This window comes from Stenella coeruleoalba (genome assembly GCF_951394435.1).
Source record: "Stenella coeruleoalba genome assembly, chromosome: 3".
Lineage (NCBI taxonomy): Eukaryota > Metazoa > Chordata > Mammalia > Artiodactyla > Delphinidae > Stenella > Stenella coeruleoalba.
The window spans coordinates 126887616-126914507 of record NC_137148.1 but is presented as its reverse complement, the minus strand read 5'-3'; the positions used below and the strand labels follow the sequence as shown (position 1 = coordinate 126914507).

At 41.1% G+C, this 26892-nt stretch overlaps 1 protein-coding gene across 1 annotated transcript; it reads left to right on the top strand.

Annotated features, from left to right (window-relative positions):
* SLC36A3 (solute carrier family 36 member 3) lies at positions 1 to 25271 on the top strand (the record flags this gene model as incomplete). The annotated part of the gene is made up of 8 exons (XM_079917905.1): positions 1 to 56; positions 2892 to 2987; positions 6811 to 6895; positions 7834 to 8052; positions 10524 to 10622; positions 10998 to 11164; positions 21847 to 22016; positions 25003 to 25271. Exons 1-8 carry the CDS (start codon positions 16 to 18, stop codon positions 25269 to 25271), a joined length of 1146 nt encoding a protein of 381 aa, XP_079774031.1. The 5' UTR covers positions 1 to 15.
* Positions 25272 to 26892: the final 1621 nt, after the last annotated feature.

The following is a 26892-nucleotide window of genomic DNA, read 5'->3' as shown; positions in this document are numbered from 1 at the left end:
CTCACTGTGCACTGCATGGTCATCCTGTTGAACTGTGCTCATTGCCTAAGTCAGAGGTGAGAGTCCTGCTTCTCTGTCACTTGGTGCCGGGTTCCATCTCAGGGTGTGCTAAGTTTCCCTGGATCGCTGACCCAATTAGCTGGCCCCCTCTCCAGGCCACCACCCCTGCTCCTCTAGATACTGCAAAGGCGGTGGAGGGAGTGATTAAAATCCCAGCCGGGAACTCCTAGGTCTGGACCCAACTCTGCTGCTAACTAGCTGGACAACTTTGCCAATCTCCTGAACTCTCTGAGCCCAAATATCCCTATCTAGAGAAATCAAAAGGGATAAAGGATGCAAATGTGTCATACATATTCATGAATATGCGAGATACTTAAGATGTCTTTCTTTTCCTCTTAATCTCCCCACTCCCATCTCCCCCCAACTCCAATACATACACTTTCGAAGGGGAATTTCTTCCAGGTAAACCCTTCTTGGGACAAGTTAGTAACAGTAAAAAAACATAGTTAAAAAAAAAAACAAAAAAAATAAAACATAGTTAACAATGAGATGAATAGCTCACAGGGATATTAGGGATATCCCTAATACAGGGGTCATTCACTTCAATCCCTAATAAAGTATACATATAACACTCAACGTTTATATATTTAAAACTGTAATGCAAAACAAAATTCCAGAAGGAAAAGACAAATGCAGTGAAAACAAACAATGCTGAAAATTTCATATTTATAAACTAGCAATTCATGGTGATTAGCAATTCTTTACAGCCGATAGGATTATGGCTTTCTGTCCACAGGGCTCAGCTTCTCCCAAGGCAGGCAAATCTAAATATGTCCTCATAGATGTGGAGAAAGTCCTCATGAGTCAAAGTAGGGATATTAAATGAAGCTCCTCATAAAGTCAAATTATCATAACCCAAATAGGTGCATCTGGAGTATATATCAATCACACCTAACTTGTGTGGTACTTTCCAGCCCACGAAACACTGTTAAGAGCATTTACTCATTCAGCAATTAAATTTATTGCACAATTACATTGTGCCAGGTACATGGCAAGAGCTTTGCAAGTCTTCTTTTATTTATTCCTTACAGTAAAATTTTATGGTAGACATTATTTTTCCCATTTTATAGATGATTAAACTGAAGCTTAGATGAGTTAAATGCCTTGCTCAAGGTCACACAGCTAGGAAGAGGCAGAGCCAGTATTCTAAGACCTGTCTGACTCTACCCCTTAACCTATCTGCAAATCTTTTTCTTCCCTCAAGCCTGACAGGACCATTTTATCACCGTGCAGGTTTCCAACATCTCTGTCATTTATGACAACCTTTTCCTGATTTTTGCTTTTGATTATTTGTTTTTCCTTTTTTTTTTTTCTCTAATACAGAGGTTATAGACCCATGGCCTAAGAGCTGACAATGGTTTTCACATATATTTGGGAGGACTTCTACTGGGTTTTTAAAAATATTTATTTATTTATTTGGCTGTGCTGGGTCTTAGTTGCAACAGGTGGGCTCCTCAGTTGCGGCCCATGGGCTCCTTAGTTGTGGCATGTGAACTCCCAGTTACAGCATGCATGTGGGACCCAGTTTCCCGATGAGGGATCGAACCCAGGCCCCCTGCATTGGGAGCACAGAGTCCTAACTACTGCACCACCAGGGAAGTCCCTTGGTTTTTTGTTTTTTGCCAGTGTTTAAAAACCTGTAGATTTCACATAAAAAAAATCTGTACCTTCTTGCCAGTCAGACACTCTGCCACCTCTGCGGCTTCATTCCTTCATCATTCAGCTGGAGCCACATCCTGATCAACTCCTTTTGGAGCAAGACCTGTACCAGAGCCTAGGATACTGTCTCCACTATCCCCTATTCTGTCTCGTATCCAGCACTTCTCACCACATTACTGATACCTTTCTGATCCCCATTGCTTTTGAATTTGCAATCCTCAGAGTAATGTATTTGCCAGTCCTATGCAATGTGACCTCATCTATATTTCATATGCCAAGCACACTGAGTAATAATAAAAACAGAAGCATCATGCCGTGTCCTCAGTGCGTCACCATATTCATCTCTTACTGGCTCCTCCCCAAAACCCAGACTGTATGTAAAAAAACTGAAGCCTGGAAGTATCAAGAGACTTGCTCAAGGTCTCCCAGCCATCTAAGGGGGTGTGTTGGGACTTAAACCCTAGTCCCTGACAAGCCTGGGGCCCTTTCCCTCTCCAAGCTACTCCCCTGAGTCATGCAATTAACTCCAGGGACCTGGGCAACTTGCTCCCACTTGCTCTGTTGACAGTCCTCAGCAGGGCCTTCCTGTCCCTTAGGAAGGGCCACCTAGGGAAGGAGGGATGAAGGAAGAGGGATAGGCTGGAACTGGGGTGTCACATCCTATAGGGGTGCTGGGCAGGAGGCTAAAGATTACCTTTGCATGGTGTCTGGTCCAGGGCAAGCATCCCAAATGTTCCAACACCCTCAACAGTGGGAAGAAGGGAATGTAAGTCCAGAAAAGACAGAACCACTGTCTTGGCCATACTCATACCCCGTCCCCCTCCCTTCTCCTCCCTCTAACCAGGTGTGCACACCTCACAACTTTCGTATCCTCTCTGCCCTTGTTTGCAGACCTAATCAATTCACAGCTACTGTCTACCTAAATAATAATAATAATATCCACTTAAATATTAGTGTTAAAAAGACAACTACACAAAAAAGGCAGAATTCTGAAACTTTTAAAAGTATACCATTATAAAAATAGTATAAAAATTATACTAGTATAATTTGCTAGAAAATTACCAGAATGTCCCATATTAATACATGAATATATAATAATTACTCACTTTAGAAGTACATTGTACTTTAAAAAAAAAATGTTTTAAGTTATTCATTGCTTGTCCTTTCCCTAGACTGCAAAAGACTTTTGTGAACTATGGAGAGGCCATGATGTACAGCCTCGAAACCTGCCCAAGTGCCTGGCTGAGGACCCACTCAGTGTGGGGAAGGTAGTAGTCATAGATGTCACAGTAGTAGTAGTAATAACAACAACAATAATAATAATCCTCACCTGTTTTTTCTTTATTTCTAGTAACACAAGTTTTAAATGAATATGTTCTTGTTGAAAACTATTGAACAATATAGAGAATCTCCCCTGGTAGCTCCATCCCCCATCCCACTCTTCACCCAAGAAGTAATCACTGATATCTAGTTAGTAAACATTCCTCTAGACTTTTTCTCTGCATGTACTTTTTCTCTGTATATATGTGTACAAATGGAAATATATATATTTTGTATTTTCTTGTATATTAACTGGAATATTTTTTGCAAATTTGCTCTTTCAGCTAATAATATGATTAATTTCTTTCCACATTGGGACATAGAGATTGACCTCATTATTTTGTAAGGCTCACGATGTTTCCCCAGTATAGATGGATCCTGTGGGTTTTTTTTTTTTTTTTTTTTTTTTGCGGTACGCGGGCCTCTCACTGTCGTGGCCCCTCCCATTGCAGAGCGCAGGTCCCGGACGCGCAGGCTCAGTGGCCACGGCCCACGGGCCCAGCCGCTCCGCGGCATGGTGGTTCCCCCCGGACCAGGGCACGAACCCGTGCCCCCCACATCGGCAGGCGGACCCCCAACCACTGCGCCACCAGGGAAGCCCGATCCTGTGGTTTTATTTAGTCCTTCCCCTAATGGTGAACATTTAGGTTGTAACCCTCGCTGGATAAAAAGTTTATGGTGTACAGAATGCTCTTCTCTGTCTGATCTCCTCTGATCATCTCTATGACCTTGTGAGGTAGGCAGGTATATCTTTATTGGGAGGAAATATGGTGATAAAGGCTCACAGAGACAGAATAATGTGTCCAAGGTCACAGGTATAGATACTGGTGAAGCAGAGTTTTGACCAAGCACCTAACATGTTAGCCTTTCCCAGCAGAGCCCCTCAGGAGTTAGTCCCTCACCTGCCAAGATCCTTCCTGCAGCTCCTCTCTTGGGAATGTCAGTAGGTCACTGATCTCCCAATCAGGAGTCACTCTGATTGTCAGACAGGAAAGGCACGGGGCAGTAATAATAGAGATCTCGCAATTGTCCATCCTTTCTCACGAAGATTTATCAGCTTCTGATGACACCCTGAATAAAACTTTCAGGCAGGAAGGCTCCTTGGAGATCACTATATCCATGCCTATTCAAGTAGAGGAAAATGAAGACCAGATAGAACAGTAAGGCTGCTCAAGTTACCCAGGGATCAGAGCAAGGACTGAAATCCAGAACATTCAGCTCTCATCCACTATACTGTGCCATTTCTCTGGAGACCCAGCAGCTGAGAAAGAATTGGGAAACTATTTTATTTAAACGAATGATTTGTAATTTTTAGTATGCTAAGAAATACCTGGGGAGTTTGATTAAAAATTACCTATTCCACATAAGCAACAGTCATCAATTGATGCTCATTGTGAAAGGTCATTGGAAAACTATAAAGCAAGAATACAGTGGCATCACCTGACCCCATGTAGTCATCGACTCATGTCTAGACATGGGACAAGTGGACATGATGTGTCTTATAATAGGATACAGTAGGGAGTACAGAGAACCACCTCTGAAATACCCTTGCCAGAAAGATAAATGAAGAACCTCAGTCTTATCAAACCACTAGATCTAATATCAGTTTACAGGAAACACAGGGGATAGAAGAACAAGATAAATGACATTATGAATTCATCATCTGAATCTAGAAAGTGAAACATACTACAGGGCAATTTTCTGGTATCTTCAACACCAACAAAAAAAATTAAAGTTGCAAGAGAAAAAATAAATAAGGCAAGGAGAATATAGCAGATTAAAAAACTTGAGACTTAATTACAAAATGCAATGAATAGACTTGTTTAGAAACCAACTGTGAAATAGACATTTTTGAAAAAATTGGAAAAATCTGACTATGGATGGAATATTAAGTGATATAAGAAATTATAGTTAGTTTTGTAAGGGGTGATTAAGGACATGATGGTTATATTTTATTTAAATTCTTGCCCATTAAAGCTGCATACTGAATTATTTACGGGTGGAATGACTTGACATCTCCAGTTCGCTTCAAATACACCAACAAAATAAGCTTGTGTGCAGTGGGGGTGAAGGAATAGATGGAAGAGGATTGGCAAAAAGTTAATTGTTGAACCTGGGATGAGCACACGAGGAGTCATTGAATTATTATCATTGTTTTCATGTATGTTTGAAAATCTCAACAATAAAGAGAAAAAACATCCCTATTCTGAAGTCTCACATGACACTGCCAAGCTTCTGACTCAATAGGCTGATATGAGAGCCAGGACTCTGTATTCTTACCATAAACCTCAGATGATTCTGATGCAATGGTTACTACAACCCAGTCTTGAAAAACATGGATCTAAACCTTAGAACCTAAGCAGAGGAAATATTTTTGTTCTCTTAAAAAATAAATGCAGGGCTTCCCTGGTGGCGCAGTGTTTAAGAATCTGCCTGCCAATGCAGGGGACATGGGTTCAAGCCCTGGTCTGGGAGAATCCCACATGCCGCGGAGCAACTAAGCCCATGCACCACAACTACTGAGCCCACACGCCTAGAGCCCATGCTCCACAACAAGAGAAGCCACCGCAATGAGAAGCCTGCACACCGCAACTAGAGAAAGCCCGCTCACAGCAAGGAAGACCTAACGCAGTGAAAACTAAATAAAATTAATAAATTTATTAAAGTAAATAAATAAATGCATCTCCAAATACGGGACAATTTAAGAATCCAAAAGAATAACGACAATAACAGAGTTTAATATATTAAATAGAGAATAATTAGTTGAATTTCCTATGATAAAAAAAGAGGAAAGGAGAATATATCTTTCTTAGACGTTAGCTAATAAACTTAGATGAAATGACAGAACTAGAAAACCACCACCTTGCGACCACCAGTGAAATAACTGATTCAGCAAGGATCGTCAATGAATGTTAAAACCCTTGGGTTGAGGAGGATAGGCTATTCGTGGCATCTCAAAGTTCTTACCTCCAGGTTGCAATGTAGGAAATGTACACTTTCAATAGAGAGGCTTAGCATTCGCCATCACAGTGGACATCCTGTGCCTCCCAATGTGATGACACACAAGTACACAGTATCACCTGTGTGTGTGCTTGCTTCTCTGACTCATGAGGAAACAGTCACTTAAGTCCACGATGTGGGACATTCTACAAGACAGATGGCTTAGACTCTTCCCAAAAAGCCAATGCCATGGGAAACAAGAAAGGTGTATATGTACAGGGCAGCTCTACCTGAAAAAAAATACTAAACAAACATAGCCGAATGCCATATATGAAGCATGATTAGATTCTGAATCAAAAAAAGTTTTAAAACAGCTATAAAAGATACTTTGGAGAGAATTGGGTTATTTAAAATATAGACTATATATCTGAGTATATTGAAGTTGATTTTCTGGACATCATAGTCCTAAGGGAGGACTATGTTATGGTCTTTAGGGTTGACGTGTTATAATATCTGCAATTAATTTTCAAGTAGTTCTGAAAAAATGCACGTGTGTGTGTGTGTGTGTGTGTGTGTGTGTGTGTGTGTATAAACACATTCATCCATACATATTTAATGCAGTTAGGGCTAAATTTTAGCAATCAGTATATCTAGTTAAAGAGTATATGGATGTTAATTATACTAGTCTTTCAACTTTTACTGTGGACTTCAAATTTTTCAAAATTAAAAAATGAGGAAATACTAAAAATAGTAAAAGAAATAATTGTCTCAAAAAATGCATTTAAAAATAATTTGTTTCTCCCTCTGTCTGCCTCTTGTTTTCCTTCTCAGGTACACTGTCAGCTTTTTATTAATCATCACCCAATTGGGCTTCTGCAGTGTTTATTTTATGTTTATGGCAGACAATTTACAACAGGTAAAGAGGCCCCTTCTGGGCAGAGGTGGGGGAAAGCAGACCTCCTGCTGCTAGGGTTGCATTAGCAAAATTATAGTTTTTGGATCATGGGAAGAGAGGGCTTCATTTCTACTCCCTAGTCAGACTACACTTGGGAGTTCTTTCAGTCCTGGGAATCACTCTTTAAACGGATCATAGGGAAGCCGAAGCAACATCTGAGGAGTGTAACCAGGACGGAAAGAGAGGCTTGCAATCCTGTCCAATCAGAAATAATTGAGAATTTTTAGCCTGAAAAGTGTTGGTGAGCTTTTCTTTAGGCAGCTCAAGGTTGTCATGTAGACGACTTAAATTAAGGCAAACAAGTTGCAACATTGCCTTCATTGCATTCCTAACAGGCATTATAAATCAATCACAGCATTCTTTCTTGGTTTCATGGAATAAAGGAAGCATACTTGTTTTTGTGCACTCAAACAGCCAGAACTATGAAAGGCATTATAGATGGAATATTCAAGCAGACAGATTTTGCTCACTATTCAGAACTTTCTAACTTTTAGGGCTATCTAAAGTTGAAGAAGATATTCCTGTGTAATCAATTCCTATTCTCTGGATGTTTAAAAGAAAACCATTTGGTACGGAAGAAGAGCTTGACTAGATAACAAAAGGACCCTTCAGGCTTGAGATTTGATGATTCTAAGGGTTTCTGGTTGTCACAGTCATGGGTACTACGGTTTAGGGTTACCAGATTTGGCAAATAAAAATATATGACACCCAGTTAAATTGGAATTTCAGATAAGCAGCATATTTTTTTTTTACTACAGTACAGGTATGTCCTTATGTAATATTTAGGACATACTTTTACTAAAATGTTACCTGTTAATTATCTGAAATTGAAACTTAATGACATCTTGTGTTAATGTGGCACCTCTAACTACACTGCCCTTCCTTGTGTTCCACATCAGATGGTGGAAGAAGCCTACGTGACCTCCAACACCTGCCAACCCAGGAAGATCCTGGTGCTGACCCCCACCCTGGACATTCGTTTCTACATGCTGGCAATCCTGCCCTTTCTGATCCTACTGGTGTTTATCCAGAACCTCAGGGTGCTGTCCGTCTTCTCAACACTGGCCAGTATCACCACCCTGTGGAGCATGGCTCTGATCTTTGAGTATATCGTGCAGGTCTGTGCCCAAAACTACCACAGAAGGGGGTCAGTGTCCAGGGCTTCTGAGACCCTTGGGGAGGGTCACTGTTGTCATGGGCAGATGAGACTGAGGAAGGTAACCTCCTGCTCTGAGCAGCCCCTGCCAAAATGATGTCCGTGAACACCTGCCCGTCAAGCTATAAAAGCTAGTCACCATCATCATCATTATCGTCACACTGGACAATGGGTCTTCAACAAATAGTTATTGATAGCTTCTATGACCCAGGCATTGTGCAAGGGGTGGGGATTCAGTAGTAAGTAAAATTGATGAGGTGTCTGCTTTCATGGAGGTTACAATCACTTGGGGTAATAAATCTCAATCAAATAACCAACCAAAATTGTAGCAGTGATAGGTTGACAAGGGATACATGGATGATAAAGGAATTCGATTTACTTTGTGCCAAATTCTTTACATAGATTAAATCTTCACAATGATGCTATTTTGGAAGTAATACTACTTTATCCTCAGTCCACAGACAAGAAAACTGATAAACAGAAAGTAATTTTTCCACTAATTACAGTCATTTTGCCTCCCAAGCCCATGCTTTGCTATCATTACAGGCCCTGAAATGTCACCATTATAGTTTCATTTCTTTGAAAGTCTCTGGGGTTGTATTAGTTTCCTGCTGTGACAAATTACCATAAATCTGGTGACTTCAAACAGCACAAAATTATCTCAGAGTTCTGGAAGTCTCACTGGGCAGGACTGCATTTCTTTCTGGAGGCTTGTGGGGAGAATCTGTTTCTTTGCTTTTTCTGGCTTCTAGAAGCTGCCCTCATGCCTTGGCTCATGGCCCACTTCCCTCTTCAAAACCAGCAATGTCAGGCCAAGTCTTTCTCATGCTGCCATCTCTGGTTCTCTCTTCCGATTCTCTCTTCCACTTTTAAAGTCCCTTGTGATTACATTGAATCTACCCAGGTAATCCAGGAGAATCTCGTTATTTTAAAATTAGCTTCAGCGGAAGTATAAAGCATTATCCACCTGTGCATCTCACCTCTCAGTTGTCTCCTTATTTTATTGTACAGGCATAGGAGTGTACAGTAGCTCTGCTGCTGCTCACGGCTCACATTCTAGTGCAGTAGCCTCAGTGATGTACGCTGTGATCACACCCATGCTGAACTCCTCCATCTAGTCTGAGAGATAAAGACTTAAAGAGGGGCCTGAAATTGCTCTTTGGAAAAGAAACTATAAAAGGTCCTATTGTCCTAAGGGCTTAAGAAGTGCCTGTGATAGCAGAGCTCAAAGCCTGAGCCCAGTGTTGCCAGTCTTTGGTCAGATTGTGGAAGTAGAACATGCCTCTTCTATTTTTCTTGGAATTTCTACTTTGATTTTGACTCTACACAATTCACGTAACTCACCTTTAAGTTTTGTGATAACTCTGATGTCCAAGAGTTTTTTTCCCTTTATCATTTTCGTACTCTCCCAATTGTATTCCCAAACTTGGATTTGAAATATCTGGAAATTCCCATTTATCTCAAGGGACGACATGAATCTCTTAGGAATAATTTCTTCTCAAATATATAATACTGTGAACTAAATAAATAAATAAATAAATAAAATTAGCTTGATTAGCTACCTTAATTCAGTCTGAAAACTTAATTCTCCTTTGCCATGTAATGTAACATATTCAAGGTTCCAGGGATTAGGAAGTAGACATTATTCTTCCCACAGGAGTCTATTAAAATAATCATTCCCTCTAGATCTGTGATAGCTACTGTGCCAGCCAGAAGACTTCACGGCTCCGAGAGAAGTGATGGGAAAGAGGTATTAGAGAACTGGGAAACAGAAGACCTGAATTCTTATCTGGGCTGTGCCACTCACTTGCAGAGTGGCCTTGGGCAGTTCCCTTCTTCTCCCCGGGTTCCATTTTCACCACATGTAAAGATGTGGTAAATCAAAATGTAAATATATACAATGTATTCCTTAAGAAGGAATGAAATTCTGATTTATGCTACAACATGATGAACCTTGAGGACATTATGCTTAGTGAAATAAGCCAGCCACAAAAAGACAAATATTATATGATTTCACTTGTAAGAGGTATCTAGAATAGTCAAATTCGTAAAGACAGAAAGTCGAATAGGGATTACCAGTGGGCTGGGTAATAGGGAGTTATTATTTAATGGGTGCAGAGTTTCGGCTGGGGATGATGATAAAGATCTGGAGATGGAATGTGGTGATGGTTGTACAACAATGTGAAGGCTCTTAATGCCACTGAATTATACACTTAAAAGTGTTTAAAATGGTAACTTTTATGCCATGTATATTTTACCACAATAAAAATAAGTAACTTGTTTAAAAAATGAGAAGGCTGACTCAGCTGTAGATACCTCATGGGTGCTTCTAACACTGTCTCTGTTGACGTCGGGCAAGCCCAGCTCTCTACCAGATGTGGGGAGACTTCTCCGCCTTGGCAAAATGAATGCCCTTCTTCTACTTCCTTTCAGGAGATTCCAGATCCCAGGAACCTACCCTTGATGGCAAGCTGGAAGACTTTCTTGCTGTTCTTCGGTACAGCCATCTTCACGTTTGAAGGCGTCGGTATGGTAAGATGGGTGTAGGGTTTGAGGGAACGGTCCCCAGTGCTCTCTATGAAAGCCAGTCATTGGTCTAGGTGTCTAAATAGTAGTATTTATGAAAAGTGCAGAATATGATCTTCTCCTGGTGGAAGGGAAAGTCAGTACCCATTTACAGGGTGCCACCTGCCCCATACACCACACCAAGCCTTGAAGACTGAGTGAGAATTTACCATCAGGCCAGAGGGAGTGGGGCACTCCTGGCTGTAGAAAATGTGGGAGAAGATGAAAGGGGGTGTGGCCCCTTCCTGACTCTGGGCTGCCTGGTGAAGGATGTCTGTGCTTGTGGGGGAACCTGCTAGCTTTCTTTCTACCTTTTCTTTCTCAACCTCCTTTCATTTCTAGGTTCTGTCTCTCAAAAACCAGATGAAGCATCCACAACAGTTTTCTTTTGTTCTGTACTTCGGGATGTCCCTTGTCATCGTCCTCTACATCTGCCTGGGGACACTGGGCTACATGAAGTTTGGGTCAAACACTCAGGCCAGCATCACCCGCAACTTGCCCAATTGCTGGTACGTCCCTGCCCATCTGGGGTTGGGGGGAAGGGGAGGGGAGTCACAGGGTCTGAATCTTGGCAACAGAATGTGGCATCCCTGAGTTACCATTAGCAACAAATGTTAACTGCTAGTATTAGTATTATAATAACAGGTACGTTTAATAACCCAGGCATTGTGTATTATCTCATTTAATTCTCTCAACAGCTCTATGAGTTAGCATTATTACTATCAACTCCATTGAATGGATAAGGAAGTTGATATGTGGAGAGGCTGTAAGTAACTTGCCCAGCTCACACTGCTCATGAGAAGTTGAAACTTGAAACTCAATCTCTCTGACTCTATGGTTCACAGGCTGTCAAACAGGAATGATCTGAGAGTGTCTATGAAACAGAAATAGCAACAACAAAAAGTATAACTCCAGAGTAATGATTGAGGGGCCTGCAAGTGGACTGCTACTCAGGACCCCAATTCCAGAAAGGGGCCTAAGCTGCCACTGCTATGCCCCACTTGGTTCTTGGACTGGAGTTCTTGCATTCAGTCGTTGATTCACTTACTCATTCATTCATTCATCCAGGAAGTGTTTTGGTGACTGGCACGTAGCATTCATCTAGTATTAGCTATTGTCATTATTCTGGCAGTATTGGGGGCAGAATGACTAAGCAGTCAGTAGAACCAAGTGTTTAAGAGCACAGATTCTACACCTGAGCAATGGGATTTGATCCTGGTTCTCACGTGACCTTGGATAAGCTAACCTAATCTTGCAGACCTCATATCCATCCTCCATAAAATAAGGATAATACTCTCACCTATTTGTATCAGTCAGGATAGGTTGTGCTCTGGTAATAAAATAAACCACTCCAAAGTCTCAATGGCTGAACACACAAATGCTTAATTGTATGTTCATGCTACATGTCCGTTACGGGATGGCTGGGGCTCAGCTCTGCACCATCCCCACTCCAAGACCTAGACTGATGGAATAGCCACTCCCTGAAACATTGGTGGTTTCCATGGCAAAGGGCACATTGAATCATACCCTTTACCACGAAGCTGCTAAAGCTTCTCTAGGAAGTGACATATGTCTCTTCTGCTTACACTTCGTCCGTCAAAGCAAGTGGCCACGCCTCACTCCAAGGGGCAGGGAAGTGAAATTCTACCATGTGTCTGGAAGACTGGGAGGTATTTGGTGAGCAGCGCAAATGACTGCCATGCTATCTCAGGGAGTGACTGTGAGGGTGAATTGGCTTAATATACATAAAATGCTTAGAAAAATGTCTGGCACGCAGTAAATGCTCATTGCATGTTAGCTATTATCACTGCTATGTCTCCGCGCAGCCTTGGTCTTTTGGAAGTGAGTAGGATGGTGGGGCGTTCATTTCCCATAAGGCCAAAGCTGTAAAATGAGAAAAATGTCACCAGTCCCACCCACTTCACTGTGTTGTGGTAATGACTAGATGAGATAATAAACGTGGAATTTCTTTGAAGTGGTGACTTATTTTACACGAGTAAGATATCAGCCTAATATGCTGTTCTTATTCTGGGTAATTCGGGCTGCCACTAGTTACCTTGGGCAGGGCGGGTGCTTTCCTTCTGGTATATCAGCTGGAAAAAAACGGGCATCGGGTGCTGTGAGAACCTCACAGCTTCTCTGAACCTGGCTGGTGATGAGATTCTCCAGAACAGCCTTAAAGAAGGAATGAACAAATATCCCCTCCCAATGAGCGAAAGACCAACAACCCAAAGAGAAATGGGCCTGAGCAAACAGTTCACAGGCAACTCAGAAAGTGACATTTTATATATTTGAAAAGCTACTCTGTCTCCCTCATAATCATAGCAATGCCAATTTTACAAAACACAACGGCACAAACCAGCATGTGTTCACACACTGTGTTTTGCCAAGGATGGAGGGAAGCAAGCACTCCATTATGCTGGGACAACAAATGTGCAATATGTCAAGAGCTATCAAAAAAAATTTTTTTAACATCTTTATTGGAGTATAATTGCTTTACAATGGTATGCTAGTTTCTGCTTTACAACAAAATGAATCAGTTTTATATATATACATATGGTCCCATATCTCTTCCATCTTGAGTCTCCCTCCCTCCCACGCGCCCTATCCCACCCCTCCAGGTGATCACAAAGCACCGAGCTGATCTCCCTGTGCTATGCTGCTGCTTCCCACTAGCTATCTACCTTACGTTTGGTAGTGTATATATGTCCATGCCTCTCTCTTGCTTTGTCACAACTTACCCTTCCCCCTCCCCATATACTCAAGTCCATTCTCTAGTAGGTCTGTGTCTTTATTCCTGTCTTACCCCTAGGTTCTTCATGACATTTTTTCCCTTAAATTCCATATATATGTGTTAGCATACGGTATTTGTCTTTCTCTTTCTGACTTACTTCACTCTGTATGACAGACTCTAGGTCTATCCACCTCATTACAAATAGCTCAATTTCGTTTCTTTCTATGGCTGAGTAATATTCCATTGTATATATGTGCCACATCTTCTTTTTTTTTTTTTTTTTTTTTGCCACATCTTCTTTATCCATTCATCTGATGATGGACACTTAGGTTGTTTCCATCTCCGGGCTATTGTAAATAGAGCTGCAATGAACATTTTGGTACATAACTCTCTTTGAATTATGGTTTTCTCAGGGTATATGCCCAGTAGTGGGATTGCTGGGTCATATGGTAGTTCTATTTGCAGTTTTTTAAGGAACCTCCATACTGTTCTCCACAGTGGCTGTATCAATTTACATTCCCACCAACAGTGCAAGAGGGTTCCCTTTTCTCCACACCCTCTCCAGCATTTATTGTTTCTAGATTTTTTGATGATGGCCATTCTGACTGGTGTGAGATGATATCTCATTGTAGTTTTGATTTGCATTTCTCTAATGATTAGTGATGTTGAGCATTCTTTCATGTGTTTGTTGGCAGTCTGTATATCTTCTTTGGAGAAGTGTCTATTTAGGTCTTCTGCCCATTTTTGGATTGGGTTTTTTGTTTTTTGTTATTAAGCTGCATGAGCTGCTTATAAATTTTGGAGATTAATCCTTTGTCAGTTGCTTCAGTTGCAAATATTTTCTTCCATTCTGAGGGTTGGCTTTTGGTCTTGTTTATGGTTTCCTTTGCTGTGTAAAAGCTTTGAAGTTTCATTAGGTTCCATTTGTTTATTTTTGTTTTTATTTCCATTTCTCTAGGAGGTGGGTCAAAAAGGATCTTGCTGTGATTTATGTCATAGAGTGTCCTGCCTATGTTTTCCTCCAAGAGTTTGATAGTGTCTGGCCTTACATTTAGGTCTTTAATCCATTTTGAGCTTATTTTTGTGTATGGTGTTAGGGAGTGATCTAATCTCATACTTTTACATGTACCTGTCCAGTTTTCCCAGCACCACTTATTGAAGAGTCTGTCCTTTCTCCACTGTACATTCCTGCCTCCTTTATCAAAGATAAGGTGATCATATGTGTGTCGGTTTATCTCTGGGATTTCTATCCTGTTCCATTGATCTATCTTTCTGTTTTTGTGCCAGTATCATACTGTCTTGATTACTGTAGCTTTGTAGTATAGTCTGAAGTCAGGGAGCCTGATTCCTCCAGCTCCGTTTTTCATTCTCAAGATTGCTTTGGCTATTCAGGGTCTTTTGTGTTTCCATACAAATTGTGAAATTTTCTGTTCTAGTTCTGTGAAAAATGCCAGTGGTAGTTTGATAGGGATTGCATTGAATCTGTAGATTGCTCTGGGTAGTAGAGTCATTTTCACAATGTTGATTCTTCCAATCCAAGAACATGGTATATCGCTCCATCTATTTGTATCATCTTTAATTTCTTTCATCAGTGTCTTATAATTTTCTGCATACAGGTCTGTTGTCTCCTTAGGTAGGTTTATTCCTAGATATTTTATTCTTTTTGTTGCAATGGTAAATGGGAGTGTTTTCTTGATTTCACTTTCAGATTTTTCATCATTAGTGTATAGGAATGCCAGAGATTTCTGTGCATTAATTTTGTATCCTGCTACTTTACCAAATTCATTGATTAGCTCTAGTAGTTTTCTGATAGCATCTTTAGGATTCTCTATGTATAGTATCATGTCATCTGCAAACAGTGACAGCTTTACTTCTTTTCTGATTTGGATTCCTTTTATTTCCTTTTCATCTCTGATTGCCGTGGCTAAAACTTCCAAAACTATGTTGAATAAGAGTGGTGAGAGTGGGCAACCTTGTCTTGTTCCTGATCTTAGTGGAAATGCTTTCAGTTTTTCACCATTGAGGACGATGTTGGCTGTGGGTTTGTCATATATGGCCATTATTATGTTGAGGGAAGTTCCCTCTATGCCTACTTTCTGCAGGGTTTTTATCATAAATGGGTGTTGAATTTTATCGAAAGCTTTCTCTGCATCTATTGAGATGATCATATGGTTTTTCTCCTTCAATTTGTTAATACGGTATATCACGTTGATTGATTTGCGTATATTGAAGAATCCTTGCATTCCGGGAATAAACCCCACTTGATCATGGTGTATGATCCGCTTAATGTGCTGTTGGATTCTGTTTGCTAGTATTTTGTTGAGGATTTTTGCATCAATGTTCATCAGTGATATTGGCCTGTAGTTTTCTTTCTTTGTGACATCCTTGTCTGGTTTTGGTATCAGGGTGATGGTGGCCTCGTAGAATGAGTTAGGGAATATTCCTCCCTCTGCTATATTTTGGAAGAGTTTGAGAAGGATAGGTGTTAGCTCTTCTCTAAATGTTTGATAGAATTCACCCTTGAAGCCATCTGGTCCTGGCCTTTTGTTTGTTGGAAGATTTTTAATCACAGTTTCAATTTCAGTGCTTGTGATTGGTCTGTCCATATTTTCTATTTCTTCCTGATTCAGTCTTGGCAGGTTGTGCATTTCTAAGAATTTGTCTATTTCTTCCAGGTTGTCCATTTAATTGGCATAGAGTTTCTTGTAGTAATCTCTCATGATCTTTTGTATTTCTGCAGTGTCAGTTGTTACTTCTCCTTTTTCATTTCTAATTCTATTGATTTCAGTCTTCTCCTTTTTTTTCTTGATGAGTCTGGCTAATGGTTTATCAATTTTGTTTATCTTCTCAAAGAACCAGCTTTTACTTTTATTGATCTTTGCTATCGTTTCCTTCTTTTCTTTTTCATTTATTTCTGATAAAGATTTTTATGATTTCTTTCCTTCTGCTAACTTTGGGTTTTTTTTGTTCTTCTTTCTCTAATTGCTTTAGGTGCAAGGTTAGGTTGTTTATGTGAGATGTTTCCTGTTTCTTAAGGTAGGACTGTATTGCTATAAACTTCCCTCTTAGAACTGCTTTTGCTGCATCCCATAGATTTAGGGTCGTCGTGTCTCCATTGTCATTTGTTTCTAGGTATTTTTTAATTTCCTCTTTGATTTCCTCAGTGATCACTTCGTTATTAACAGTGTATTGTTTAGCCTCCATGTGTTTGTATTTTTTACAGATCTTTTCCTGTAATTGATACCTAGTCTCATAGCGTTGTGGTCGGAAAAGATACTTGATACAATTTCAATTTCCTTAAATTTACCAAGGTTTGATTTGTGACCCAAGATATGATCTATCCTGGAGAATGTTCCATGAGCACTAGAGAAAGATGTGTATTCTGTTGTTTTTGGATGGAATGTCCTATAAATATCAGTTAAGTCCATCTTGTTTAATGTATCATTTAAAGCTTGTGTTTCCTTAATTATTTTCATTTTGGATGATCTGTCCATTGGTGAAAGTGGGGTGTTAAAGTCCCCTACTATGAATGTGTTACTGTCGATTTCCCCTTTTATGGCTGTTAGTATTTGCCTTATGTATTGAGGTGCTCCTATGTAGGGTGCATAAATATTTACAATTGTTATATCTTCTTCTTGGATCGATCCCTTGATCATGATGTAGTGTCCTTCTTTGTCTCTTGTAATAGTCTTTATTTTAAAGTCTATTTTGTCTGATATGAGAATTGCTACTCCAGCTTTCTTTTGGTTTCCATTTGCATGAAATGTCTTTTTCCATCCCCTTACTTTCAGTCTGTATGTGTCTCTAGGTCTGAAGTGGGTCTCTTGTAGACAGCAAATATATAGGTCTTGTTTTTGTATCCATTCAGCCAGTCTGTGTCTTTTGGAGGGAGCACTTAGTCCATTTACATTTAAGGTAATTATCGATATGTATGTTCCTATTCCCATTTCCTTAATTGTTTTGGGTTCGTTATTGTAGGTCTTTTCCTTCTCTTGTGTTTCTTGCCTAGAGAAAGATCCTTTAGCAGTTGTTGTAAAGCTGGTTTGGTGGTGCTGAACTCTCTCAGCTTTTGCTTGTCTGTAAAGGTTTTAATTTCTCCATCAAATCTGAATGAGATCCTTGCTGGGTAGAGTAATCTTGGTTGCAGGTTTTTCTCTGTCATCACTTTAAATATGTCCTGCCAGTCCCTTCTGGCTTGCAGAGTTTCTGCTGAAAGATCAGCTGTTAACCTTATGCGGATTCCCTTGTGTGTTATTTGTTGTTTTTCCCTTGCTGCTTTTAATATGTTTTCTTTGTATTTAATTTTTGACAGTTTGATTAATATGTGTCTTGGTGTATTTCTTCTTGGATTTCTCCTCTATGGGACTCTCTGTGCTTCCTGGACTTGATTAACTACTTCCTTTCCCATATTAGGGAAGTTTTCAACTATAATCTCTTCAAATATTTTCTCAGTCCCTTTCTTTTTCTCTTCTTCTTCTGGAACCCCTATAATTCGAATGTTGGTGTGTTTAATGTTGTCCCAGAGGTCTCTGAGACTGTCCTCAGTTCTTTTCATTCTTTTTTCTTTATTCTGCTCTGCAGTAGTTATTTCCAGTATTTTATCTTCCAGGTCACTTATCGGTTTTTCTGCCTCAGTTATTCTGCTATTGATCCCATCTAGAGTATTTTTCATTTCATTTATTGTGTTGTTCATCATTGTTTGTTTCCTCGTTAGTTCTTCTAGGTCCTTGTTAAATATTTCTTGCATTTTGTCTATTCTGTTTCCAAGATTTTGGATCATCTTTACTATCATTATTCTGAATTCTTTTTCAGGTAGACTGCCTCTTTCCTCTTCATTTGTTAGATCTGGTGGGTTTTTATCTTGCTCCTTCATCTGCTGTGTGTTTTTCTGTCTTCTCATTTTGCTTATCTTACTGTGTTTGGGGTCTCCTTTTTGCAGGCTGCAGGTTCGTAGTTCCCATTTTTTAGTGTCTGTCCCCAGTGGCTACAGTTAGTTCAGTGGGTTGTGTAGGCTTCCTGGTGGAGGGGACTAGTGCCTGTGTTCTGGTGGATGAGGCTGGATCTTGTCTTTCTAGTGGGCAGGTCCATGTCTGGTGGTGTGTTTTGGGGTGTCTGTGGACTTATTATGATTTTAGGCAGCCTCTCTGCTAATGGGTGGGGTTGTGTTCCTGTCTTGCTAGTTGTTTGGCATAGGATGTTCAGCACTGTAGCTTGCTGGTCGTTGAGTGAAGCTGGGTGCTGGTGTTGAGATGAAGATCTCTGGGAGATTTTCGCCGTTTGATATTATGTGGAGCTGGGAGGTCTCTTGTGGACCAGTGTCCTGAAGTTGGCTCTCCCACCTCAGAGGCACAGCACTGACTCCTGGCTGCAGCACCAAGAGCCTTTCATCCACACGGCTCAGAATAAAAGGGAGAAAAAGTAGAAAGAAAGAATTAGTAGAAGTAGAAAGAAAGAAAGAAAGGAAGGAAGGAAGGAAGGAGGGAGGGAGGCAGTAAGGAAGGAAGGAGGGAAGGAAGGAAAAAAGAAAGAAGGTAAAGTAAAATAAAATAAAGTAAGATAAAATATAATAAAGTTATTAAAATAAAAAAATTATTATTAAGAGAAAAACAAAAACAACAACAAAAAACAATGGAATAGAGCCGTAGGACAAATGGTGGAAGCAAAGCTATACAGACAAAATCTCACACAGAAGCATACACATACACACTCACCATAAAAGGAAAAGGGGAAAAAATCATAAATCTTGCTCTCAAAGTCCACCTCCTTAATTTGGGATGATTCGTTGTCTATTCATGTATTCCACAGATGCAGGGTACATCAAATTGATTGTGGAGCTTTAATCCGCTGCTTCTGAGGCTGCTGGGAGAGATTTCCTTTTCTCTTCTTTGTTCTCACAGCTCCCAGGGGCTCAGTTTTGGATTGAGCCCCGCCTCTGCGTGTAGGTAGCCGGAGGGCGTCTGTTCTTCGCTCAGACAGGACGGGGTTAAAGGAGCCGCTGCTTTGGGGTCTCTGGCTCACTCAGGCCGGGGGGAGGGAGGGGCACGGAGTGCAGGGCGAGCCTGCGGCGGCAGAGGCCGGCATGACGTTGCACCAGCCTGAGGCGCACCGTGCGTTCTCCCGGGGAAGTTGTCCCTGGATCCCGGGACCCTGGCAGTGGCGGGCTGCACAGGCTCCCGGGAGGGGAGGTGTGGATAGTGACCTGTGCTCGCACACAGACTTCTTGGTGGCGGCAGCAGCAGCCTTAGCGTCTCATGCCTGTCTCTGGGGTCCGCGCTTTTAGCCACGGCTTGCGCCAGTCTCTGGAGCTCCTTTAAGCAGCGCTCTTAATCCCCTCTCCTCGCGCACCAGGAAACAAAGAGGGAAGGAAAAGTCTCTTGCCTCTTCTGCAGGTCCAGACTTTTCCCCGTACTACCTCCCGGCCAGCCGTGGCGCACTAACCCCCTGCAGGTTGTGTTCAAGCCGCCAGTCCTCTCCCGGCGCTCCTTCTGAAGACGGAACCTCAGCTCCCAGCCCCGCCCAACCCGGCGGGTGAGCAGACAAGCCTCTCGGGCTGGTGAGTGCCGGTCGGCCCCGATCCTCTGTGCGGGAATCTCTCCGCTTTTCCCTCCACACCCCTGTTGCTGCGCTCTCCTCCGTGGCTCCGAAGCTTTCCCCCTCCGCCACCCGCAGTCTCCGTCCGCGAAGGGGCTCCTAGTGTGTGGGAACGTTTCCTCCTTCACAGCTCCCTCCCACTGGTGCAGGGCCCGTCCCTATCCTTTTGTCTCTGTTTATTCTTTTTTCTTTTGCCCTACCCAGGTACGTGGGGGGTTTCTTGCCTTTTGGGAGGTCTGAGGTCTTCTGCCAGCGTTCAGTAGGTGTTCTGTAGGAGTTGTCCCACGTGTAGATGTATTTCTGGTGTATCTGTGGGGAGGAAGGTTATCTCCGCGTCTTACTCTTCCGCCATCTTCCCGGAAGCCTCCCAAACTTTTATTTTTTATTTTATTTCTTTTTATTGAGGTATAGTTGATGCATAATGTTATATAAGTTTCAAGTGTACAACATAGTGATTCACAATTTTCAAAGATTATATTCCATTTATAGTTATTATAAAATATTGGCTATATTCTCTGTGTTGTACAATATATCCTGTAGCTCATTTATTTTATACACAGTAGTTTGTATCTCTTAATCCCCTACCCCTATCTTGCCCCTCCCCCATCCCTCTCCCCACTGGTAATCACTAGTTGATTCTCTATATCTGTGAATGTGCTTCTTTTTTGTTATATTCATTAGTTTGTTTTATTTTTTAGATTCCACATATAAGTGACATCATACAGTGTTTATCTTTCTCTGTCTGACTTATTTCACTTAACATAATACCCTCCAAGTCCATCCATGTTTCTGCAAATGGCAAATTTTCATTCTTGTTTAGGGCTGAGTAGTATTCCATTGTGTGTATCTGTGTGTGTGTGTGTGTAACATACATATATATATATATATGTATATACACACTGGATTGAACATGGGGGTATATGTATCTTTTTGAATTAGTGTTTTAATTTTTTTTTTCAGTTATATACCCAGGAGTAGAACTGCTGGGTCATATGGTAGTTTTGTTTTTAGTTTTTTGAGGAACGTCCATACTGTTTTCCACAGTGGCTGCGCTAATTTACAGCACTGTATGACAGTACCCTTTTCTGAGAGCTATCAAAATGTTAAATCACATATACTTTTACCCAACATTTTTACTTCTGGGGTCGTATACTGTATGTGCATAGGTATATGTACAAGCATATTCTTTACTGCATTGTTTACTGGCAAAAGACTAGGAATAATCTAAATATCCATTCATTGGAGACTGGTTAAAAAATTATAGTATATCCGTGCAATTGGAATATCAAGCAGCTATTAAATAGAAGAGCCAGATCTATGTATCTGTGTGTACTGATAGGGAACAATCTCTAAGAAATATTTAATGACTAAAAACAGATCAGTGGTGTGTAGATGATGCTTCTGTGTGTGTGTGTGTGTGTGTGTGTGTGTGTGTGTGTGTATACACCTACATTCTGTGTAAGTTTGTATCTACACTATTTCTGGAAGGGCTTCAAGAAAATTGTTTGAAGAGTTGCCTATGGAGAGAGGAACTGGAGACTGGGAATCAAAGGTGGGAGGGAGTCCTGGTATGACCTTTGTACTGTGAATTTTACTCCATACAGGTATACCTTTCTTAAAAAGTAAAAGAAAAAAAAAAAAAGAAAGGCACAGGTTCCTGAGCCACAGGCCTATTGAACGAGAATCTCCAAGAATGTACACTTTTAATAAGCTTCCCAGGTGGCTCTGGTGGCGGGTCAGGCTGAGTCAGTGGAAGTTAGGCAATTCTATAACTCAACTAGTCCCAGCTTCCAAGCAGTGGATGAGTCCTGTGCGGCCCTGCCCAGGAGCCACGTCGAATTTCACGTGCTGTCCCTCTCTCTGCAGGTTGTACCAGTCGGTCAAGCTGATGTACTCCATCGGCATCTTCTTCACTTATGCCCTCCAGTTCCACATGCCAACTGAGATCATCATCCCCGTCGTCATCTCCCAGGCGTCAGAGAGCTGGGTGCTGTTTGCAGACCTGTCTGTCCGCACGGCCTTGGTCTGTCTGACCTGTGAGTAAGATAAAAGGGCTCTCTTTGCCCAAAGCTGTGGCCGGGAGCCACATTGACAGCTACCCCCATCACTGGCTTGGCCACTAGCCAAGCAAGATATTTCACTTTCTGGAACCGCAACTTTCCAACTGAAAAATGGGCTTAACAGAACTGTCACATAGTAAATGTTATAGTAATCTCTACTGTCTACACATAGAAAGAATACATTGACTGGTTTGAGGGAGAAAGAAGCGTCATTTATTCATTCCTATATGCCTCCTATATGTCAGGCACAGCACTGACATTATCTAAGACTCATGACAGCCTAACTATGTAATATGACCAATTGAAGGGACTATGACCCAGGAAATTAAGTAACATGCTAACATCATAAACAGGTGCTAAGTGACAGAGCTGGGATTTGAATGCAGGTTGTGTAGCACCAAAGTCTGTGTTTTCCATTGTGCCATATTCCTTCCTATCATGAATTAAGGTCAAGTCTCCTTAAAGTGGCGTTTAACTATAGAGAAAAACCCCAAGGGGCTGATTTGTTACAGTCTTGGAAGTCATTTTGTCCTCCCTTCCTCCGTCCCTCCCTTTCTTCCTTCCTTCCTGCTTCCTTCCATTCATTCATCCATTCATTACCTCATTCATTCTACATCAGGTGCCATTGTAGATGTTTGGGAAACATTGTGAACAGGGCTGGGAAACTCTTTCTCTGAAGCATGTTCAGAGAAAGAAGATCAAAACAGGTGTCCCATGAAGAATGAGGGAAAGAACTATGGAGGTTTTGCCTGGAGAAGCAAAGGCTTGGGGAAATTCTATATCTGTTCTCAAACACCTGTGGGATTATTGTGCAAGAGAGAGAGCAGATTTCATCTTAAAGTCTCCAGGAGTCAGTGTTTACAGTTGAGGGAATCCCATCTCAGTTCAGGGTCAGGAGAAAGTGTGTAAATCTTGGAGCAGACCAGCAGAACAATATACTACCAGATGCTATACTCCACATAACTGGAGTTCTATAAGCAGAAACAGCTTGGCCTAAGGTGTTGTTAGGCCAACTTGTTGTTACAGAGAGTTCCTAGTCTGTACCAAGACATCAGGAACCTGTAAATACATTGTTTTGAGATCATTCCCAATAGGAAGGGTGTACATTGAAGAGAAACACTGAGTAGTTCAGGCCACTTGGTATCAGGGAACGGGCATCGCTAGAGACAGCTGACTTTCAATGACATGTCCTGCTTCTGTTCTGTGCTGAATGACCACTTCTTCCTCTTTTATTCATCTGTCAATTCTGTTATCCTTCATTCAGTAATCATTTGTTGAACACCTACTATGTGCCTGACATTGTGCTAGGTGCTACGGATACAATAATGAATCATGAAAAAGACATGGCTCCTGCCCCCATGAGGCTTATAGTTTGAGTGGGAAATATACGCAGGCAAATAATTATAGCACACTGTGATGAATGTTAAGATGGTACACAGTGATGTACCAGAGGATAGTTAAGACTGTAAGAAGAGGCTACCCTAAGAGCACCTGAGAAGGTCCTATAACTTAGCCTGGGCCAGGTCAGGAAGTCCTCGCCACTGGAGTGATATTTCAGTTAAGACCTAAAAGGAGGCAGGTGGAAGCAGTGGAGAATGTACCACATGCAGTGAGCAGGCTCTGCACAGATTGGAGGCAAGTACTTACATACAGCCTCTCTGGAGAACTGAAAGCATAAGGAGTGATAAGATGCGAAGCCAGAGGATTTGGCAGGGCCCAAGTCCTAAGGGACCTTGTGCTAAGGAGATCAGGCAGTGGGGAAGGGCCCACAGCAATGGGTTAGCATGACCAGATCTGACCCTTCTAGAGCACTCCTCCAGTCCACCGTGCATTGTAGCTTTCCTTGAGCATATCTTCTCTCTGCCCTGCCTGCATGAGCTCTCCTAAAGAACAGACACTGAATTTTCTCTGTACTTCCTCCAGTAAGCAATTTATTAAATATCTGATAAAGGAAAGCTGTGGACGAGGATCATCCCATCAGAGAGGTGATGGATTCTCAACCGTGAGAGTCTATGAGTCTCTCTTTTTCTCTGATTAGATGTGCTGGAGCAATTTCAGAAAGAGGTGATGTTTTCTTCAAGACCCAGAAAGCTAGTCTGAGTGCTTTCCAGAGCTGGTTTTCCCTAATTTATTCATAGGAAAATCATATGGCTGTATAAAGTTAAGTCACATAATTTATATGTTTATTCATTCAAATATTATCAAAATTGGACTCCCCTCGAAAATCCATGATATATGTTCATTGTATGTATAAAAGGTGGATATCTAAGAGTGTCTATGGAAGAGAAGAGATGGTGAGTCAGCCGCCTAATGCTGTCTGCATGTTTTATATCCTCCTTAATTACCAGTTTCCTTCTAAGAGTAGGAAAACCAGTGGTTGAGAGTCTGGGAGCAGCAGAGCCACCTCTCATTGTTTATCTATCCTTGCTTCTAGACAGCGACTATATTGTGTAGATTAGTACAAATTCACTGTAGATGCAGTGCCTGGGCAAGAGTCAAGCGTTTATCAAGCACCTACTGTATATCAAGTTCTTTCACGTACATTAGAGGCAACCTAGTAGGGTGGAAAGGGCCTTAGATTGGACATTTCAGTGGCTTCTCATCTCAGCTCTGTGTGACCTTGGGCACAACCCATTCCCTCTAGAGCTCTAGATTTCCCCAGCTCTGTGATGACAAGGTTATAATAGATAGGTGGTAGAGGATCCTTTTCAATAAATATTATATGTGAAAAACCCAATAGATAAAACATAAAAGGAGAGCATGTTTTGGCAGCTAAAACAGAGGTGGGAGTCCAGAGCCACAGTGCCTGTTCTGCTCCAATTCACAATGGGCTCCTTTCCCACCTCTTCAATGGTCTGTCAGGCACCTGTAGAATTACACAAGTCTCCAAAGAAATGATTTGTTTCTGGGCTCCCTTTCTGCAGGAACGTTCAGCAATTCTAAACTTCTTTTTTCCCCGCAGGTGTCTCAGCCATCCTCATCCCCCGCCTGGACCTGGTCATCTCCCTGGTGGGCTCTGTGAGCAGCAGTGCCCTGGCCCTCATCATCCCGCCCCTCCTGGAGCTCATCACCTTTTACCCTGAAGACATGAGCTGTGTCACCATTGCAAAGGACATCATGATCAGCATCCTGGGCCTTTTGGGGTGTGTATTTGGAACATACCAAGCCCTCTGTGAGTTGATCCAACCCATCAACTATTCCATAGCCAACTCCACAGCTGTCTATGCATAATTATCTATTTTTATTCTGATAGTTCTCCCTTACTCCCATCCCCAATTTGACTTCTATTGTGGATGTTATATACATTCATCAAACCCCCACATCTCTATATTAATTAGTGGCTTCTTTATCTTTCCAAGAGAAATGTAGGTGACACAAGTCAGTACTGATACCTCTCAGGCTATGTCTTTTCTGGTTTTTGGATTTCTCTGGAGGCCTTTTGTACCTCCGAACCAAAACCACATTCAACCGTTTGTATTATCAGCCTCATTTAATGGGAAAAAGGATGCCATTTGCCCATGATATCCCTGGAAACAGAGACCAAGCAAAAATATAAATGCAAAAGGAGTTGTTTTCTCTATTCTGCAGTAACTACCCTTAAAGCATCAGGTTTAGAAAAGTGTATATTGGAGAAAGAGGAGTTTCTATTTAGGTATGGTTCTAAGTGGAAGAGTCACAGAACAAAAATAGTACTTAGCAGTAATTTTTGTAACCAATAGCTCTGACACTGATTTCCTATGGCATCTTTTTTTTTTTTTTTTTTTTTAATTTTTATCCTATGGGATCTTCGGCAAGTTTCTCTCCCTGTCCATCTCACTTTCCCATTCTATGAACTGAAGGATTGGATTAATTGGCTGTTACAGACTCTTCCAGCTCTGACATTCTGAAAGTGAAAAAAAAAGAAAAAAAGAAAAGAAAAGAAATGAATTTATCCTTTAACACATGTGTGAAAGTCGAAGTGTTTTCTGTCAGCAAGTTACCCTGTTGCCCTGGAGACACAGGCATACCAGAAGTAGGTTAAGGGATAAAAAAATATTTCTTAGCAATCTTTCATTATGGTGACCTCCCTACTGAGAAGGACATCACCTCTCTGTCTCTTTCTTCTTCTCTCTCCCCCCACCCGACCCCCACCTTCTCGGATATCTTAAGGCCACTTAGAGCTGGTTTAGGCTAAAGGGGATGAGCAGTGTGTGTGAGGGAAAGGATTTCATCATGTGCAAGGACTACTGACCTTTTTAAAAATAATACTTAGTTTTGGTAAGGGTTTGGAAAAACAATCTTATACTCTGCAGATGGCAGAATACATTTTTATGGCTTTTCTGAAGGACAATTTTTATAATACATAAGTGTTAAAATGCATAGCCCTCTGACCCAATTTCACTTCTGGGAGTTTATCCTAAGAATCTTTTATGTTTGCAAAAATTTATGCATTATTTATGTTGGAAACAAATATCCAACATTAAGTTAAATTATGATTCATCCAGAATAGAATTCTGTGATGACCCCAAACACTGCAAAAATGCACCTATTTATATGCAAATATATTTGTGATTTATCAGTGGGAAAAAAAAACTGGTTTAAAACACTCTGTGAACCAAAATTAGGCAAAGACATTACAAGAAAATAGAGCTACAGACCAAAATCCTTCATGGACATAGATGTAAAAATTCTAAACACAATTTTAGCAAATCAGTATAATCAATGTAATTTACCATATTAACAAACTAAAAAGAGAAAAATATATGATCATCTCAATATATACAGAAAAGCATTTGGCAAAATCTAATGCCTATTCCTAGAATAAAACTCTTGGCAACTAAGGATAGTAGGGAACTTTTACAACTGGTAAAAA